The sequence below is a fragment of the Scyliorhinus canicula genome, chromosome 9 (assembly GCF_902713615.1).
Source record: "Scyliorhinus canicula chromosome 9, sScyCan1.1, whole genome shotgun sequence".
NCBI lineage: Eukaryota > Metazoa > Chordata > Chondrichthyes > Carcharhiniformes > Scyliorhinidae > Scyliorhinus > Scyliorhinus canicula.
The window spans coordinates 141,924,952-141,945,466 of record NC_052154.1 but is presented as its reverse complement, the minus strand read 5'-3'; the positions used below and the strand labels follow the sequence as shown (position 1 = coordinate 141,945,466).

General features: G+C 49.2%; 1 protein-coding gene across 4 annotated transcripts in view; it reads right to left on the bottom strand.

Annotated features, from left to right (window-relative positions):
• Window positions 1-20,515, bottom strand: part of ush1c (Usher syndrome 1C) — a 352,756-nt gene that overhangs the window by 243,378 nt on the left and 88,863 nt on the right. For all 4 annotated transcript variants that reach the window (XM_038807797.1, XM_038807794.1, XM_038807795.1 and 1 more), the window contains exons 5-6: window positions 16,838-16,946; window positions 2,272-2,296 (exon numbers count right to left, since the gene is read on the bottom strand). In XM_038807797.1, the coding sequence (XP_038663725.1) occupies window positions 2,272-2,296; window positions 16,838-16,946 (134 nt within the window). The remainder of the gene's footprint in view (window positions 1-2,271; window positions 2,297-16,837; window positions 16,947-20,515) is intronic.

Sequence of the window (20,515 nt, the reverse complement as noted above, 5' to 3'; positions counted from 1 at the left end):
GTGGGGTGGTCTTTCAGAGAGTTGGTGCAGATCAATGGGCTGAATGGCCTCCTTCTGCACTGTAGGGATTCTATGATTCTTAAACCTACTCAAAAACCTCCAACAGGTTCATCAAACATTATTTTCAATTCATAAATCTATGCTAACTATGCCCATTCAGATCATTATTATCCAAGGGTCCATTTATTACATCCTTTATAGCTTTTCATCCCATTGGATCCCATTGACACTGTATGCCCAAGTATAGGGGTTGGTTTAGCACAAGGCTAAATCGCTGGCTTTGAAAGCAGACCAAGGCAGGCCAGCAGCACGGTTCAATTCCCGTACCAGCCTCCCCGAACAGGTGCTGGAATGTGGCGACTAGGGGCTTTTCACAGTGACTTCATTTGAAGCCTACTTGTGACAATAAGCGATTTTCATTTCATTGGCAGCCTCAAGTCACATGGTAATTTCTTGGCACCTAATGATGTCATAATCAGGAAATCAATTAACCTTCTTTCAGAATACTTCCCAGTTCACAGGGGACATGGCACAAGATAAAATTACAAGCTTTTCCCAAAATACATACATCATCATATTATGGGCGCGATTTAACCAAATGGGAACTATGCCCCATAGCTTGCGCATTTTGACGTGTGTTTGTCGGTGCTAGCAGTGCTATCTAACATGACTCTGGTTTAATATGGGACCTCAGCAGGGAACACGTAGCCGAGGCCACACTTAGTCCCGTTTTCTGCACTGAGAAGCCACGCTCACCGAAGCTCCTCAATGCAGGGAGAGGTTGGCCGCCATTTTTAAATCTCTCAAGCCCACGACAGTGCCCCCGAATTCCCCCATCCCCTAATTCACTGTAAGGGGGTCACCAGGCTTCCCTCACCCCCGCGTAAGGCCCGATCACCACCACGGCAAAAATGCCAGCTTGGCACCTTGGCAGTGCCAGCCTGGCACCCTGGTAGTGCCCATGTCATCTGGAAGTGCCCAGTGCCAGGCTTACACCCAGTTAGCAGTGTCAGGGTGCCCAAGTGGCACCAGCAGTGCCAGGCTACCATCTGCCCAGAGGGAACACACCTAGGGGCCTCCAAACGCCTGGAAGCCCCCCACAGATGACGTTCTGTCTGGTCCCCGTTTGTGAAGACCAGTACTTCTTTTTATAAATTTAGAGTACTCAATTATTTTTTTTTTTCCAATTAAGGGGGAATTTAGCGTGGCCAATCCACCTAGCCTGCACATCTTTGGGTTGTGGAGGTGAAACCCAAGCAGACACGGGAGAATGTGAAACTCCACATGGAGAGTGACCCAGGGCCGGGATTCAAACCCAGGTCCTCAGCGTCACAGTACCAGTGCTAACAACTGCGCCACCATGCTGCCCTGGAGACCAGTACTGAATTGTGCTCGTGAAGTGGATAGATCCCAATGCCTTGGGAACTGCATATTCTAATATTCAGATTTGTCAAAAGTGATCCTGCCCATAAAGGACAGGCTTCACATTGCAATGTCTCACTAGATCGCATTGGATCTTGCGAGATGTGGCAAGCTGCACAGATCCCAGGAGCAGGGTTTCCTGTCATTTACCCACCATGTTGTGCAAAGGCGTGTTGCTTTTCGGGCGCAGCGTGGCCAGTAGATTGTGCCCTATGTTTGTAAATCTGGCAATCAATTTGCAAGCAGTGAGTTCCTGTGATCAGCAAAGGAATGATCAGATAACCTGCTTTTTCAGTGATTAATCAAATTGGTCAGGACAACTCTTATTCTGATTGTGCGATTCACCGGAGGTGGCAGATTGGACTTCAATTGAGCATCGTATTTGAAAAATGGCACCCTGTATGCTGAACTGTTAACAGCTCATTAACATGCTAAAATCCATAGATGTGTTTGAACACATAACTTTTGATTCAGAGCACAGAATGTTACTAACTGAGTCAAACTAACACAAAAATAACTTGAAGGTCAACCATAAAAGAAGTAATAAATTTACAAGTGCAAATTGGCAACAAGACAGAAGAGGCTCCGTCACATTTTCAGATGATGCAGTGACCAACAAATTCTAATCCAATCAACCTGGTCAGAGAAAACCGAGAGACCTACTTTTATGTGTTGTGCATGTACCAGTAAAATCTTTTTCTTCACATTTTTCAAGAAGTTGCATTTAGTCTAGAAAAGCTGGAATTGTTTATGGTCCATTCTGTGAAGTAAATCAATTTATCGATGTACTGTCAACAGATGTTCAAACATTATTTGACTTAGTGGTTTTGAAAAATGGCACATTCTCACCTTTTCACAGGAATCATCCCAACATCTGAAAGAAACAAAAACATGATGAACGGGTCCTGAACTTTCACCAGGAATGAATTGTTAAGCACTTAAAAGGAAATATTAGAACTAATGGAATAGTCAAACTCATAGGTATATCTTAGCTCATCTGTTATTCCCTACCCTCTGCTTTACAGCAACAGAAAGGAAGACAATGCTATTAGAATTAGGGGTTATTCCAATTTATAAATAACAAATAAACAAGCTTTATTAGAACTTTACGAACTATTGTTTTAACAGAATTGTTCCTTCCATGGGAATTGCATGATTTCCATCTAATAACTGAATAGGCATGCATTTGAGAAAAATGCCCAGCGCAATACTAACTACAGGTGTACATCAAAATTACACCACTCTTAGAATATTCTAGGGCGGCAATTGTAGCATTAGGGTCTGGCATAGAAAGGCTTAACATGGAACTCAGAACAGTACCACTCGCAGTAACATAAAGTAACATATGATTATTGCAGAGGACAGTCTTACAGGGAGAAAGACATGTGTAGAGGCAAGCATGGTGGCAGCTCCTGTCTTAAACTTTATACTGTATATTTGTATATAGTTACAAATCATAAATAAGAACTTACTGTTAAACTATATCAGACTCAGAACCTCTTCATGAGACTGACCGAGCTATACACAGGCCTGGAACATGCTCCAAGTGGCAATCAGCGGCGGATTGTCACTACGCAGCAGCTTACCTTCAATTAAAATACAAAATGCTTGTTTCACCTGACCTTCCTGACTGGGGCCACGTGAGACTGAAGAAGTGAAGCAGCTCAGGGGTTCCAGCAGCGGTGAGTAAACGGAAATGAGTGAAGGAGGGCATGCCGCCTTTTTACAGCACTAGCTGTCATAAAGCAGATAAGTTTAAAGGGCCCATCGAAAAGGAGAAGGTAGGTTTCAGCGGTGAGTTAAGGAAATGTGGGGGGGGTAGTTTCAGACATCGGCGAGTGGTGATGCGGGTAAGCAGGGGAGGGTGAGCGATATGAGGGTACATTCAACGAGTTTGAAACAATATTGTAACTGAGATCAGTCGTGACGTGGGGAGTTTTAACGTGGGGCAAGAGTCGTGGGAAAGATAATTAATTTGGAGTAATTGATTAATGTCTAATTAACCAATCGCCTGTTAAGGAAAGTGATTGACACTTTCCTGAATGAATCAAGGGGGTTTCACCTGAGAATTAGAACCAATGAAACAAAGTAAGGGGCTAAACCCAGATAAAGATTCCCTTAAGAATGTGATCCATTTAACTGATGAGGGAGAGGAATTTTAGCTGTCGGAGAATCCTTGAAGCATTCGTAAAAATTACTTTTAAGGCCTTTTGTTGAAATTACTTTTAATTTGTAAATCTGGAGTCACTTTTATCTTGGAAGTTTTTGCTTTCGCTCATTGGTGCCTCAAGGCATGCAGAAAAAGTATTTCGATTTAATTTTGTGTGAATGTACCAAAATGAGTTCTTAAAGAAATAAATATTGCTTATACATTCATACAACCGGACTGAGACCTTATTTATGATCAAAAGATAAGGGGAATCTTACTGTGGTGGTGGTGGGTTGAGTCGGGGATGGGTGTATTTGGCCGGGGAGTGGGGTTTGGGTCAAGAGTGTGTGTCCGTCAGGTTGGGAGTAAAGGGATCTTGTGCAGGTGGGATGCTTTGTTGAGGAGGGGGCGAAAGGGTGGGAGTGGGAATTCCTTTGTGGGAGTTGGGGGTGTGTGAGGGTGTCCTATGGGGGTCTTGGTTTAGGTCTTTCAAATAGTTAGGCTGAAGTTAATAGTGCTTTTTTCATTTCGAACTCTTTCAGACTAATTATGAATCTAAAACTGGTTGATAAGTTAGCAATTTAAATCGCTTTGTTGGATTGTTCACAGCCCAATGCAATTGCCCAGGGGAAGTTAGTCCCTCTGGATGATTGCCAGGTAAACCGTGCCGTGGGACTTCCAAGGGAGACTTTCCCAGCCCATCTTTGGGGTACTCCCTAAATCCTACACTGGGTTCCAGGAAGTTATGGCCCTATTTCTTACAACATAATGGCAGCTATCAGAGCAACCCAGAACCTCACAGAAAGTGGAGAAGAAATTTAAAACCTTGAAGATTAAAAATGAAAATGAAAATCGCTTATTGTCACGAGTAGGCTTCAATGAAGTTACTGTGAATAGCCCCTAGTTGCCACATTCCGGCGCCTGTTTGTAGAGGCTGGTACGGGAATTGAACCATGCTGCTGGCCTGCTTTGGTCTGCTTTAAAAGCCAGCGATTTAGCTCAGTGTGCTAAGCCAGCCCCTTTGAAGATTAAAAATGCAGCACTCTGAGCCGATGAAAAGCACCAGAAGTGATGTTACAGAAGGAAGTCGCCAGAGAAAAGCTTCAAAGAAGGATTGAAAGCTGAAGGCAGAAATCAAACTCCACACTGCAGCAGAAGACTTCATCAATACCCAAAGGATGTAGAGTCAGAAGACCTACAGAGTGAGCTAAAAAACTGAAGTGCTTGGCCAGATGGTGTTTACAAAAGCCTTTAAGCCAGCAGCTGTCAGATTGACATTTTAAAATGCACCACGAACAGCCAGAGTTGGCATCTGAACACTTGGCAGTCGAGGTCTCTCCAATTGAAAAAAAAGGATTGAAAATATAACTGGCAGTTAAAAGCCTCAGCAAAAGCCAGGAATCAATGGTTTAATGGCAATATTAGATACTACAGGAAAGACTCAAAAAGCGTCACTTCAGCGATCCACTGTTAAAAACTTAAAATCCAGAAATTGCAACCGCCATTACTGGAAGAGCCCACTAAAATTGACAAGTACGGGGGACCTCATTGAGAAGAAATGGACAGCAGCACCATCTTGGAATTCTGAATAGTATTTAAAGTCATACACACTTTTAATTTTAAATGAGCACAGATATAAAAACTATCATGCCAGAGCTGTTTGGATTCATTTAAGGGTCAATTCTAATGTAACATATTTTTATTCTCTTTTGGTGAACTTGCTATTGAAGTAATCCTAATGCAATGCATTGATTAATTCTCAACCAATGGTGACATATTAAAAGCCCCCTTTGACAAATACTTTAACCTTCAATTTGTGGAATGCACAGAACTTTAAAAAAGGGATAGAAAACTCCCAGTAAAGCTACAAAAGAGAAAAAGAAAACTCCCAAGCCCACCACACAATGGAGCCAGAGAGGTAGAATATTCCAAAAGTCTGAAAAATAAATCTTTTTGATATTCCCAAGGTGTTACACAAACTGCAAAAGTATCTTTGGCATTGTTGAGCCAGTTGACTATGATTGAAGACAAAATAATAGCGTTCCAAATTGCGGGCGAATAAAGAAAAGGTGGAAGCAAGAACAGAAAATGTAAATTTCGAGCAAATGACCAAGGAACAAAAAGGAAAACCACAGGATACTTAAAATGTACAGATAACATAGAAAATAGGAGCAGGAGGAGCCATTCGGCCCTTCGAGTCTGCTTCGTCATTCATTGTGATCATGGCTGATCATCCAACTCAGTAACCTGTTCTTGCTTTCCCGCATAACCTTTCATCCTTTTAGCCCCAAGTGCTATATCAAACTCCTTGAAAACATACAATATTTTGAGCTCAACTGCTTTCTGTGGTAGTGAATTCCACAGGCTGAGTGAAGAAATATTTCCTCATCTGAGTCCTAAGTGGCTCATCCCGTATCATCAGACTGTGACACCCTGGTTCTGGAATACCCCACTATTGGGAACATCCTTCTTGCATCTACCCCATCTAGCCCTGTTAGTATTTTCTATGTTTCTATAAGATCCCCTCTCATTCTTCTAAAACCCAGCGAATATAATCTTAACCTACTCATTCTTTCCTTCGTATGTCAGTCCCGCCATCCCAGGAATCATTCTGGTAAACCTTCTTCTCTGCACACCCTCTATAGAAAGAACATCCTTCATCAGATAAGTAGACCAAAACAGCAGACAGTATTCCAGTTGTGGTCTTACCACAGCCCTGCATAATTGCAGCAAGAAATCCCTGATCCTGTAATCTCACAAAGGCCAACCATACTATTTGTCTTCTTTACTGCCTGCAGCACCTGGATGCTTACCTTCAGCAACTGGTGTACGAAGGCACCTAGGTCTCGTTGTGCATGCCCCTCTCTCAATCTATGGACATTCAGATAATAATCTGCCTTTTTGTTTTTGTTACTAAAATGGATAACCTTACATTTATCCATCTGCCATGCATTTGCCCACTCATTCACCTTGTCCAAATCATACTGAAGCATGTCTGCATCCTCTCACAATTCACCTTCCCACCTGCCTCATCTGAAAATTTGGATGTATTGGGCAGGATTCTCCATCGGCTGACACCGGAATTAGGTAACGCGATTGGGTGGAGAATTGGTTCCAACAGCAAAATCGTGGCAGGCACCGATTTGATGCCAAATCACAATTCTCCATCGCCTCGATAGTTTCCGGAACGCACGTAATGTGAATACCGTTTGCTTATCATTAGGGGCTCTGACCCGGTATTCTCTGGGGCTTCCGTGATTCTCTGTCTCCAATGGGCCGAATTCCCAATGGCGCAGATCAGTTATGCTTTTTAAAATCGTGAAACCGGCATTGTGGCTGCTGAGAGACAGGAGGAAAGACAAAGAGAGGAGTGACTGTGGGCTGTTGGGCTGGACACTGGCCAAGCTAGCTGAGGTGGGGGGAGGGGGGGGGGCTGCTACGGGGTGGGTGGGGGTGACAGAGGAATGGGCTGAGTGGCAGGGCTAACCCCCATGGGCTGGGGTGGTATCCAGGCATGACCATCATTGCTGCGGCCTGCAAGGCAGTCATCTTGCTGTGCACCCCACTGACAACCCACCTTGGCCCCTGGTTCTGCAGGATGACACCAGCCATATGGGTGCCCCCAAAACCCCCCCACACCCACACGCAACCCTCTGCCATACCCCCCCAACTCAGCCACCACCCGTCAGAGGGGCACCAGGTAGCCCACTCAACGGCAACGCCCACTGTAACCCCTATGGGTGGGCTGGACAGGGGCCACGGAGTGCGCCGCTGGCAAGGGCGGCACCAGCTGACGGTACCCCTGGCATCAAGGATGGGCACCAGCGCCAGCCACCAACGGGGTTAGGAGTGCGAGGATGGGGATCGGGGGGGACATGAGGGGTGAGGGTCCGCAGTACCAGCCGGGGGCACCATGTAGCCCATTGGACCTGGTTGAGCATGGAGGTACGCACCATACTAATATGTTGGGCCTTTCACTCCCGGCAGACAATGGATATTGGAATTCAACCAGCAATGGTGGCCTTTCTGCTAGTTGCTGCAGTCCTGGGGGATGCCCTGCAGCTGTACGAGCTGGCGCTTGAGGAGGAGGAAGCTACAACAGCGGAGCATGCAGCAGCGGAGCATGCTCAAGAGGAACAAGAGGCCCAGGTTCGAGAGCCGGCTGCCCAACAGGCCGAAGAGGAGGAGGTGGAAAGGAGGCCTGCATGAGGCCTCATGTGTACCGGCAGCTCCTGTTGTTCGAGGACCTGCCTGACCAGGCATGCCATTGAAGACCTCGGCGGAGCAGGGAGGCAGTGCAACATATCTGCCAGATTATGATGCATCTGGCATCGCGGGGGTATAGGGGAGGACACCCGGTCCCGGTTCCCCTTAACTTTTACACCACAGGGTCCTTCCAGATGCCAAGTGGGGACCTGTCCGGGATCTCACAGAGCTTGCAGTACAGGTGCATCTGCGCTTTCATGAGGCACTGCATGTCCAGTCGGCACATTACAACTACTTCAATGTGGACTGGATACATCAGGATGCCTGGGCAGCGGGGTTGGCAGCCATCGCCGACATGCCCCGGGTCCAGGGGGTGATTGACAGGATGCATGTCCCCCTATGAGTACCTGCAGGTGACAGGCCACTCTACACAAACCGAAAGGGGTTCCACTCGATGAACATGCAACTCATATGTGACCATGAACTGCGCATCATTCGCGCCTGCGCCCGGTACCCAGGCTGTGTGCAAGATGCCTTCATCTGTCGCACGCGACGATTCGTGACATATTCGAGACCCCCCCCCCCCCCCCCCGCTGGCGGGTTGGCTCCTGGGCGATAAGGGTTATCCGCTGCGGTCATGGCTGATGACGCCTATCTGAGACCACAGGCCGATGTCGAAACGCGCTACAAAGACGGCCAACCAGGAGCGTGATCAAGCAGTGCTTTGGCCTCCTGAAGATGCAGTTCAGGTGCCTGGACCACTCTGGAGGGACCCTCCAATATGACGTTGAGAGGGTTGCCTGCATTGTGGCAGCCTGCTGCGTCCTCCAGAACATTGCGCAGCAGAGGAGCGACGAGCTGGAGGAGGAAGTGACGCCGTGGCCTCCTCCAATGAGGAGGATATGGGGACGGGCGGGGATTGGCAGGGCATGGGCGCGGGCGGGGATTGGCAGGGCATGGGCCCAGGCAGGTACGGGAGGCCGCATGACGTGTGCGTCAGGGCCAACACACACGGCACACTCTGATCGCCTCCAGATTCACTGACTTGGGGGGGAAACTGGCCAGGGGCACGCACATCACATCCCACCCTTCAGGGGCGATCAGGCCTTGATGGATCTGGCTGGTGCTCGGGTATCCCAGGTGGCGTGATGCTGTCATGTTCTGCCCGCTGCCCACAAGATGGGCCACGAACAGGGGTCCAAGGTGCTGCGGTGTTCCGACACCTTCCCTCTGGGAGTTACCGGCAAGGGCTCCAGCACCTCCTCCTCCCTCAGGGTGCCCGATAGCCCTTGGGCTACTCCACGGGATGGGAGTGTGAGCAGAGCTATCCCCTGAGCTCCCCTGCCACCTGGTGCTTCCAGTCCTGGAGGCCCACTCTGGTCTCGACCTGGATCTGAATGCTGGCGACCATAGAGCAGAAGGAGTGGACCACTGTTGTCTGGGACTGCACGGGAAATGGGTTAGTACCAGGAGCACAGTGTTGCCCACTCACCCTGGCTGCCCTGAGGAGGTTGTGCAGTTTATACCGCCATTGCTGGCAGGTATGGACAATGTTGCTCATGGGACTGACGGCCTCTGCCACCTGTGCCCAGGCATAGCGAATGGCAGCGGCTGGCAGCTGGCAGCTTTTTCCCTTGCAGGGGTACAGGGTCAACAGTCTTTCCTCCATCACTCTAGTTTTACTTGTAAGTCATGGTTTGGCCACCTTTCCAAGCCAGACAGGAATGAACAATTGTTGCAGTCCACTCGAGCTCTCTTTAAATGTTTGCCATTGCCCTCATCCCTTTAAGTAATATTTACAATGATCAAATTATTGAAAAATAAATGGTCCAAATGAAAATCAAGAACCTCGAAGACGAAGTAGATGTTTGCACAGAAGAGCATGAATAGCCTCAGAAACAATAGTCAGGAATGCAATTACAGGATTTGAGCTTGAAAGATAGAGCAGAGAAATTATGCTCTTCTAAGGAACAGCTGATCAGTGTGGAGAAGTAACTATCACATATGAAGGATGAATTTAATAACAATCTTTATTATTGTCACAAGCAGGCTTACATCAACACTGCAAATGAAGGTACTGTAAAAATCCCCTAGTCGCCACCTTCCGGCGCCTGTACAGGTACATGGAGGGAGAATTCAGAATGTCCAATTCACCTAACAGCACGGGCGCGATTCTCCCAGGGAGGGAGAAATCGTAAGGCTGGCGTCAAATCCGGGCGGGTTTGACGCCAGCCTCCCCCTCCCCGACCGGGAACCGATTCTGGACCCCGGTCGGGGCTAGCATGCCGCCGCCGTAAACTCCGGCATCGCGGGCTTAATGAATTTCGTTAAGCCCGCTTGCCAGAGTTTGCGCCGGCTGACGCGTCACATGACGTCAGCCGCGCATGCGCGGATTGGAAGACTCCAACCCGCGCATGTGCAGATGACGTCATCGCGCATTTGCGCGAAACCCGCGCATGCGCGGGCCGGGATGCCCCTCAGCCGCCCCGCGAAGTGATACAGCGGGGCGGCGGAAGGACAAAGAGTGCGCGGGTATTGGACCTACTGTCCACGATGGGTGCCCACCGATCGCGGGCCCATGGCACCCTTGGCACGGCCGTGGCACTGCCGTGCCAATCGGTGCCATGGTTTTAAAAATCGGCACTTTACGGCCGTTTTTACGAACGGCCAGACCAGGTGTGTTTGCCGTTCGTAAAAACGGCCGTAAAGGGCTTGGAACTCGGCCCATCCGCCAGCTGAGAATCGCTGCTGGCCGTAAAAAAACGGCGGCAGCGATTCGTATCGGGAGTCGGGCGTGGGGGGGGGGGGAGAATAGCGGGAGGGCGTCAGACTAGCGTGGCCGTAAAATTTTACGAACCCCGCTATTCTCCGCACCGTCGTGAGTGCGGAGAATTGCACCCCACATCTTTCGGGACTTATGGGAGGAAATCAGAGCACCCGGAGGAAACCCACACAGACACGGGGAGACTCCGCAAAGACCCGAGGTTCTTGTTTATCTTTCCCGAGGTTCTTGTTTATCTTTCCCGAGGTTCTTATTTATCTTTCAAGCTCTTCCGGGGCGGCATTCTCCCCTACCCGGCGGACGGGGGGTCCCGGCGTAGGGGAATGGCGCCAACCACTCCGGCGTCGGGCCTCCCCAAAGGTGCGGAATTCTCTGCACCTTTGGGGGCTAGGCCCGCTCCGGAGCGGTTGGCACCACGACGACTGGCGACAAAACCGGCACCAGCGGCCTTTCAGGCCCGCCGCCTGGCGCCGGCCGAAAGGCCTTCGCCGGTTCGCGCATGCGCCGGTGGTGACGTCAGTGTCAGCTTCTGCTGACGTCACCACCGGCGCATGCGCGCTGGGGGATTCTCTTCCGCTTCCGCCATGGCGGAGGCCGTGGCAGCGGCGGAGAAGAAAGAGTGCCCCCACGGCACTGGCCCGCCCGCGGATCGGGGAGCCCCGATCGCGGGCCTGCCCACTGTGGGGGCACCCCTCGGGGTCCGATCGCCCCGCGCCCCCCCCCCCCCAGGACCCCGGGGGCCCGCTCGCACCGCTGATCCTGCCTCCACCAGAGGTGGTTCAAACCTCGGCGGCGGGAGAGGCCTCCCAGCGGCGGGACCTCGGCCCATCGCGGGCCAGAGAATCGCCGCAGGGGCCTCGCCGATCGGCGCGGCCGTCACGCCGATCGGCGGGGCGTTATTCACGCCCCCGCCAATTCCCGGGTGGCGGAGAATCTCTGCCACGGCGGGGGCGGGATTTTCGGCGGCCCCAGGCGATTCTTCGACCCTGCTGGGGGTCGGAGAATTTCGCCCCCGATCTTTATACCAAAGGCCTTTTTTTGGAAAGTGGACACAATCATTTCTGACGTTGGATGGGCGGGGAAGAAGCCGAGGGTGGGGAGGATCCTGCTACAGATGCAGAGGCAGCATGGGATGTTGGCGTTGCTGAACTTGCTTCATTATTATTGGGCGGCGAAAGTGGACAAGGTGCAGCAGTGGTGGGAAGGAGAAGAGGTAGAGTGGGTTAGGATGGAGGAGGAATCTTGTAAGGGATCCAGTTTGAGGGTCTAGTTTCGGGGCGATGGTGACGGCAGCATTGCCAATGGCTCCGAGTAGGTATTCAGGGAGCCGGTGATAAAGTCGACGGTGAAGATATGGAATCAGTTGAGGAGGCATTTTAGCGGGAAGGGATGTCGGTGCGAACGCAGCTGTGTGAGAATCATGGGTTTGAGCCGGGGGGGATGGATTGTATATACAGGAGGTGGAGGGAAGTGGGGCTGGTTAAGGTGAGGGATCTGTATTCGGAGGAAGGGCTTGCCAGTCTGGAGGAGCTAAGGGAGAGGGTACAGCTGCCGAGGGGGAGTGAGTTCAGGTATCTGCAGTTTAGGGACTTTGTGCAAAAGGTCTGGAGGAGATTCCCTGGGTTGCCCGGGATACACCCTACTGGAGCAACTGCTGCTTCCGGATGTGGAAAGGGAGGGAAGAATTGGGGATATATACAAATGGCTGGGGGAGCATGGAGGCGAGCGGGTGGTGAAGATCAAGGAAAAATGGGAAGCGGAGTTGGGATGGGAGATCAATTGGGGAGAATGGAATGAGGCACTGCATAGGGTAAACGGGACCTCCTCTTGAGCCTGATACAGTTCAACGTGGTGCACAGGGTGCATATGACTTGGGCGAGAATGAGTGGGTTATTTCAGGGGGTAGCAGATGGGTGTGAGAGGTGTGGGCGGGGGCTAGCGAATCACAAGTTTTGGGGTTGCGAATCAGCGCACATGTTTTGGGGTTGTGAAAAATTGGGAAGATTCTGGGCGGGAATGTTCACGGTCTTAGCCAGGGTAGTGGAGGAGGAGGTGGACCCAGACACTTTGGTGGTGATATTTGGGGTTTCAGAGAAGCCGGAGCTCATGGAACGGGGGAAGGCCGATGTCTTGGCCTTCGCCTCTCTGATTGCAAGGCGGTGAATTTTGCTGGAGTGGCGGTCGGCATTGCCACTGGGGCTTAATTGGGTGACCTGTACGACTTCCTGCGATTAGAGAAGATAAAGTATGAGTTAAGGTGCTTTTCAGGGGTGTTTAAGAAAAGATGGGGGATGTTTCTGACCATGTTTGAGGGGCTGTTCGTTGCAGGAAGGGGTGTGGAAAAGGGAAAAATCTGTACGGACTGTATAGTTGATTGTTGGGAAGTATGTTTCCCAGGGTGTTTATTCGCTGCAACCTGATTTGATACATGTTTGTAATAAAATACATTTGAAAAAAACGACTCCGCAAAGACAGTGACCCAAGCAGGGAATCGAACCTGGGACCATGGCGCTGTGAAGCAACAGTGCTAATCACTGTGCTACCGTGCCGCCCCAAGGACAAATGAGAACATACAGACATACAAATTAGGAGTGGGAGTAAGCAACTTAAAATCATAGAATCCCTACAGTGCAAAAGGAGGCCATTCAGCCCATCGAGTCTGCACCGAACCTCCCAAAGAGTACCCTACCCAGGCCCCCTCCCCAACCCTATCCCCGTAACCCAGCAACCCCACCTAAACCTTTTGGGCACTAAGGACAATTTAGCATGGCCAATCCACCTAACCTGCACATCTTTAGACTGTGGGAGGAAACCAGGGCACCCGGAGGAAATTCATGCTAACACGGGGAGAAAGTGCAAACTCCACACGGAGGGTAACCCAAGGTCAGAATTGAACCAGGGTCTGGCGCTGTGAGGCAGCAGTGCTCCCCACTGCACCACTGTGCCGTCCCTTGAACCTGCTCCACCATTTAATAAGATCATGGCTGATCTAATTTTAGCCTCAACTTCACATTCCTGTTTACCTCAATAAACTTTCACCCCCTTTTATTATCAAGATTCTACCTACTTCTGCCTTAACGATATTCAAAGACTCTGTCCCAAACAACTTTTGAGGAAGAGAATTCCAAAGTCTCACAGCCCTCTGAAAGAAAAACTTTCTCCTCTGTCTCTGTCCCAAATGGACGATGACTTATTTCAACAAAAGTAGATCTTCAGTCAAATCCTGATTAACTTATAGATAATCATAGAATTTACAGTGCAGAGGGAGGCTATTTGGCCCATCGAGTCTGCACTGGCCCCTGGAAAGAGCACCCCACTTAAGGCCACATTTCCAACCTATCCCCGTAACCCAATCTAACCTTTTTGGACACTAAGGGCAATTTAGCATGGCCAATCCACCTAACCGGCACATCTTTGGACTGTGGGAGGAAACCGGAGCATCTGGAGGAAACCCGCGCAGACATGGGAAGAACGTGCCGACTCCTCACAGACAGTGACCCAAGCCAGGAATCGAACCTGGGATCCTGGAGCTGTTAAGCAACTGTGCTAACCACTATGCTACCGTGCTGCCCACCTCAAGCATCAACATTCTCCAGTAAGCATTGTGGAGAATGCCGATAACAGGAGGAAGACTTGCTGATGAATCAGAAAAGTTGCTTTAAAGCAGAACTAACACATCATCAGGTGAAATTCTTGAACTTCAGTCCAAGCTGGTTAACATGAAGGATGCTATCGCAGTGTGGAAGAGCCAATCTAGGCTTTGAAAGCAACTCAGGAAAATTCTACGAAATAGATTGAAGGTCAAATGAATTAATTGAAAGATTGCAAGGAGCAGTCAGTAACCATGGAAGAAACAGTCTGAAAATAAATGAATGCCCAGGTAAGGTTTTTAAACTTATATAAGAGTTTCAAGATAACTCTGAAACAAAGACAACTACACTTGCCAGAGCAGCTTCTGAGAAGAATGAAAAGATTCCTTAACTTGAAAAACTACTGGAAAATAAGGCAGTGATCAAGTTTTTGGCTGAAGTTGTGAAACAAATGGGAATGAAGGTTTAATTCTTGAAATTTAAACTCCCACATGCATCACGATGTTCCGCATGTCGGAAGAGAAACAGAATTAGCATTAAAGATGAGCTGGGAGTTTGTACTCCCCGAAGGAATGGGAGAAACCAATGACCATTGATAATACCAGATGGGGAGTTAAGAAGGGGAATCAACTCCAAAGAATGAAAAAAGAGAATTAAGGTCAACCAACCAAATGCCTGAATGACCACATTCAAAACAACCTACTATTCATCAATGTTTACGCAATAAGACAGAGCCTCCAACTTTTGTAAATACAAGGAGTTGGATTTTCCACAGCCCGATTCCGAAATCATGATCGGTGATCGAGCAGAGAGTGGATTCCGACGCTGAAATTGGGGCCGGCGTCGGTCCACCCCCTCCATGCCAGCGTCATCATGACGCGTGTGGTGTTGGCGCGTCATCGGCAAGCCCACCCGCGATGCTCTGCCCCTGGTGGGCCGTGTTCCCGATTGCGCGGGCCACATTTGGCCCCAAGCGTGCAGGTACCCAGCGTGCCGGCTGCAGACAGTGTCCAGTGCCGCCACACTTGGCCGGGATTCGTGCTGCTGGCCAAGGAGGGGGGTTGGGCTTCTGCTAGCGCTGGGGAGACTGATTGACAAGTTGGGTTCGCGCATGGTCGTCGCCATGTTTTACGTTGCGACCTGTGCAGGTCGTCAGCCGTGCGCTTGTGCGGCCCAGGACCCGGTCATTCTCTAGCCGTTTTCGGCGCGATCCGCGGGAGTTTCACTCGGTGCCGGTGCTAGCCCCTCACTGGATTTTCCTGTCGTGAAAGCACAAACGTGCTCCACTGGGGTCTACATTTAGTCTCAGAAACGGAGAGTCCAGCCCAAGGTCTGGAAGAATTATAAAGCCTCCAGGCCGCCTGTATGTGGAGAGGTGGGAGGTGCAGGGGGACGTTTGGGAGGGGTGGGGGGGGGGGGGGGGGGGGGGGGGGGGGGAGAGTAGCAGAGGTAATGTAAATAATTTGGGTACATTGGATAAAGACTTGAGGGGGTGGTGTAGTGCAAGGGTATGGCATAGAAAAGATTAACATGGGACTGGGAACAGTACACATGACCTTTGTCTAGAAGGCAGTCTTGTACTGGACAGAGACAAGTGTAGATGCAAGCATGGAGACAGCGCCGAGATTAGATCTTATACTGCTTATAGTTACAAATAGTTAATAAACACTTATTGTTGAACTATACAAGACTCAGAACCTCTTCACGAGACCTCCCTAACTGTACGCATCTTACAAAAGCAATAAGTAAGGTTGGTACATTCTCTCAACAATGATAACCTACCAAATTGACAATGGGCAGAGTTTTCCCTTTACTCGTCCAAGTGCTGGCATAGGCGAGAAAGGCGTCATAACGTTCGGCGGCTGCGCAGCTGGCTTTTCTCGCCACACTGTGCAGCTCTTGGATGAAAAAACATTTGGCGCCGTAGCTCACACTGTCCCACTGGCAGTCGGTGCTGGGAAAATTCGACAATATTGCAAACCCCAAGATTGGAGCCCCCCTTTTGAAAAGACGCTCCGTTCTCTGATTAAAAAAGGACGAAACCACCCACATACACACGGAGGACTGCCCCCCCCCCCCCACACACATGGGCACCGTCCACAATTTCACCCCCCCCTGACGGACATGCGAACGTCCCTCATGGAGCTCCCCAGAGGGCCCCCTGGCATTGCTCTCTGGCACAATGCAAGGGTAGCAGAATGTCCCTCTTCCCGCAGGGACTTTACTTACCTGTGCAGCAGCAGTTTCCCTAAGTCTGGTTCCCATTTTTAAAAACCTGTTCTAAACCTCGCTGTCGCGACATGATCACACCAAGGGGATCGATACTGTGGGGACATCCTTTAATGATATTACAATGTATTTAAATGAGGTTCCTGCTCTGAACGGGACAGGGGCAATTGTGCCACAAAATCGCACCAACAAGATTCTCGTTTCCTGAGTCTCACAGAATTTTGTTCCCATATTGCTGTTATGCCGCAGGACAAACACAGGCGAGAAATCCGGGCCATTATTTTCGAAAAATGGCGCAGAATGAATTTATCAGCTTTGTATGTCAATGTATAACTGAAACTTATCAGATGCTGATATATAAACATTAGATTAGCGAGTGCATATCAAACAAATACTAGAAATCTGATTTAATACCATGCAACAGCTGATTCAGCCAGATTTATAAAATTACACACTTACGTCTGACTTTCAGAGAGACTGTCTTTTTCGTGCGGATAAGGTTTATCACTTCCTCATGGGTACAAGATACTATTGAGTAGCCATTTATCCGAACAATCTCATCTCCAAGCTGAAAAACAGATTGAAAGGAAATTGGAGTACTAAGTCAGAACAAAACTTATTGTTTGCAGGTATAATGTCCCAGCTGTTTTGGAGTCCCTGGCCCAAATTCAGTAATCCTAAGAAATAACTTATTCGTTTTACAGCTATTTGGGTCACTCTTCAGTATGATTCATTTGGTTATACCCCTCCTTGCTTTGTCCTTTCACACTTTGTAAAAGGTTTTTGCTTTTTCTGCTCTCGCAGTGTTTCTGCCATTCACACCCGAACCACACAGACCAGGAAGGTTCCAGTTTGCATCACTGGCCTGTTCACATTCAAATGTTTGAATTTTGCAAAAAGCTTTTTTTTTGTCCAAAACAGGTAAGGAGCGAACATAAAAGCAGAGAGGAAAGGGAAAATAGGTTGGGGTTGGGGGACACCTCTTTTCCCCTGGAATTTAGGAGAGCACGCGAGAGATGGGTGAGTTGATGGAGAGTTAAGGATTAGTGGAGCGAAAGTGGAACAGGATAGTGGCAGGGTATAGTGGTTGATTAGGCAACTCAAAGGGGGCGCGGTTCGGGTAGTGATGAGAGTGAAGAGCTGATGAGAAAGGGAGGAGCCAGTGCAAAGGTGGTTTATGTGATGAATGTGGGGACACAGAGGAAGAAGCTGGGAATGGAGCTGCTGTTTCTGCAGACGAATTCCAAACACAGATTGCAGCAAATGGTAATTTACACCTGGACAAAAGAAAAGAAAAAGTCAAAGAAACAGAAGTGGATAATAGAGAAGCAAAAATAGTCATGAAAAACAAGGGCAGAGAGGAGCTTCAGATACCTGGGGGTCCAGATAGCCAGGAGCTGGGGGGCCCTGCATAGGTTAAACTTTATGAGGCTGGTGGAGCAGATGGAGGAGGAGTTCAGGAGGTGGGCGGTGTTGCCACTCTCCCGAGCGGGCAGGGTCCAGTCAGTTAAGATGACGGTGCTCCCGAGGTTTCTGAGCCTCTTCCAGTGTTTACCCATCATGATCCCGAAGGCTTTCTTTAGGAGGGTCAGCAGGAGTATTACGTGGTTCGTGTGGGCGCAGAAGACCCCGAGGGTGAGGAGGGTATTCTGGAGCGAGGTAGGGAAGTGGGTGGATTGGCGCTGCCCAACCTTTGTGGGTATTACTGGGCTGCGAACGTGGCAATGATTCGCAGGTGGGTGATGGAGGGGGAGGGAGCCGCATGGAAGAGGATGGAGGCGGCGTCCTGTGTGGGCACGAGCCTAGAGGCGCTGGTGACGGCGCCGTTGCTGCTCCCCCCGGCAAGGTACTCTACGAGTCCGGTACTGGTGGCTACCCTCAAAATCTGGGGGCAGTGGAGGCGGCATAGGGGGGAAGTGAAGGCCTTGGTTTGGTCCCCGATACAGGGGAACCACCGGTTTGTACCAGGGAGGATAGATGGAGGGTTTTTGAGCTGGCACAGGGCAGGTATCAGGTGGATGGGGGACCTCTTCCTCGACGGGAAGTTTGCGACCTTAGAGGAGCTGGAGGGAAAGTGGGGTCTCCCCCTAGGGAATACCTTCAGGTATATGCAGATTAGGGCATTTGTTAGGCAGCAGGTGGCGGAGTTTCCGCTATTGCCGCCAAGGGGGATGCAGGATAGGGTGCTCTCGGGGACGTGGGCTGGTGAGGGCAGGATCTCGGCAATTTATCAGGTGATGCAGGAGGAGGAGGAGGCCTCGGTGGAAGAGCTGAAAGCGAAGTGGGAGGAGGAGCTGGGAGAGGAGATAGATGAGGGGACGTGGGCGGACGCCCTGGGGAGGGTGAATTCCTCCTCCTCTTGCGCACAGCTTAGTCTAATCCAACTAAAGGTGCTTGGGGGGGAAGACAGGTGTGGCAGGTGTTCGGGGAGCCCAGCGAATCACACCCACATGTTTTGGGCGTGTCCGGCGTTGGAGGGCTTTTGGAAGGGGGTGGCAGGGACCTTGTCAAAGGTGGTTGGCTCCAGGGTGGAACCGGGATGGGGGCTCACAATTTTGGGGGTAACATCGGAGCCGGGAGTGCAGGAGGCGAAAGAGGCCGGCATTCTGGCCTTTGCGTCCCTGGTAGCCCGGCGTAGGATTCTTTTACAGTGGAGGGACGCGAAGCCCCCGAGCCCGGAATCCTGGATCAGCGACATGGCTGGGTTCATTAAACTGGAGAGGGTCAAGTTTGCCCTGAGGGGGTCGGTACAAGGGTTCTTCCGGCGGTGGCAGCCTTTTCTTGATTTCCTGGCGGAGCATTAGAGGGTGGTTAACTTCAGCAGCAACCTGGGTTACAGGTTTGTTACGGAGGTTCGTTTTCATGGTTCTATGCCTATTTCTTTTTCTTGTTAATTTATTGTTTTTGTATTTGGAGGGGGGTGGGGGTGTTACTGTTTTTCTTTGTTGTGATAAAATTTGTTGTTGAAAATTTGAATAAAAATTATTTTAAAAAAATAGTCAGGAAAAGATAGATATAAAGGAATAGAAGAGAGAGATTAAAGCAGATGGTGAGAAGAGAAAAAACACAAACACAAAAACAATATGGACAGCTGGAGAGAATGAGATAGAGACATCATATTCTTTCAAGTACATATGCAATACAACAGGAGCGTCATCGGCGGGACTGGAAGATCCTTACACTGTGAACAGCCGGAAGATCTCACCCTATATCCTGGGAAAGATAAATTAACCTACAAAAACAGAACCCCTTTTATATCCCCAGGGTGTCTCAAGGAATGTTACAATTAACTAATGACTGTATCTGGAATTGGAGTCATTGTTGTGGAAGTAATCATGACAACCAACCTCTTCTCAGCAAAGTCCCATGAACAGCATATGAACAAATAGCCAGATTAATCTGTTTGGCAGCATTGGTAAAGGAACAATATTGGCTACTAGACCGAAGATTTTGTGAACCAAAAGTGGGTATATGGTATTAGATCACAGATTAGTTATGAACTCATTAAATGGTGGAATAGACTCGAGGGGGCTAAATGGTCATCTTTTGGTCCCGTGTTCCTACTTCCCTATAATCTTTTGGGGAACCAATTGATAGATTTCTAATATAGTTTGCATGTAACAGCGCTTTTTGATTACACTGTGAAATATCCTAATTCTGATTTTAACATTATGTCGTCTTCTGAATTCCCCGTTGATAAAAACATCACATTTTTCCAAGGGCAAGGGCGGAATCCATAGCAACGAGGGATAAGGATGAAGGATTGTACGGTTCTCACGCCGCTCGAGATTAGGTTGAATCATATCCCATAAATTATACAAGCTAAAAAAAATATCTTGAACTATATTGCCTTGTTTTTAATAAATGGACAGTTAAAACATCGACTCAAATATAATATATATGTATATATTTGATTCCAACATTCTCAGTGAAACAATCTTATAAAAGACAGTTCTGAATTATGCCTAGCCTAGCATGATGAGATAACATGAGGTCTCCATGGTGGCAATAGGTAGGTCAGCATTAGACCAGTTTTTGCTGGTTTTGATAAAGCACAATATCCCATGAGAAACATACCAATAAGCAACAATTAGAAGTGGCGTTACATTGTCATGATGGACGGCTTGTTATCAAATC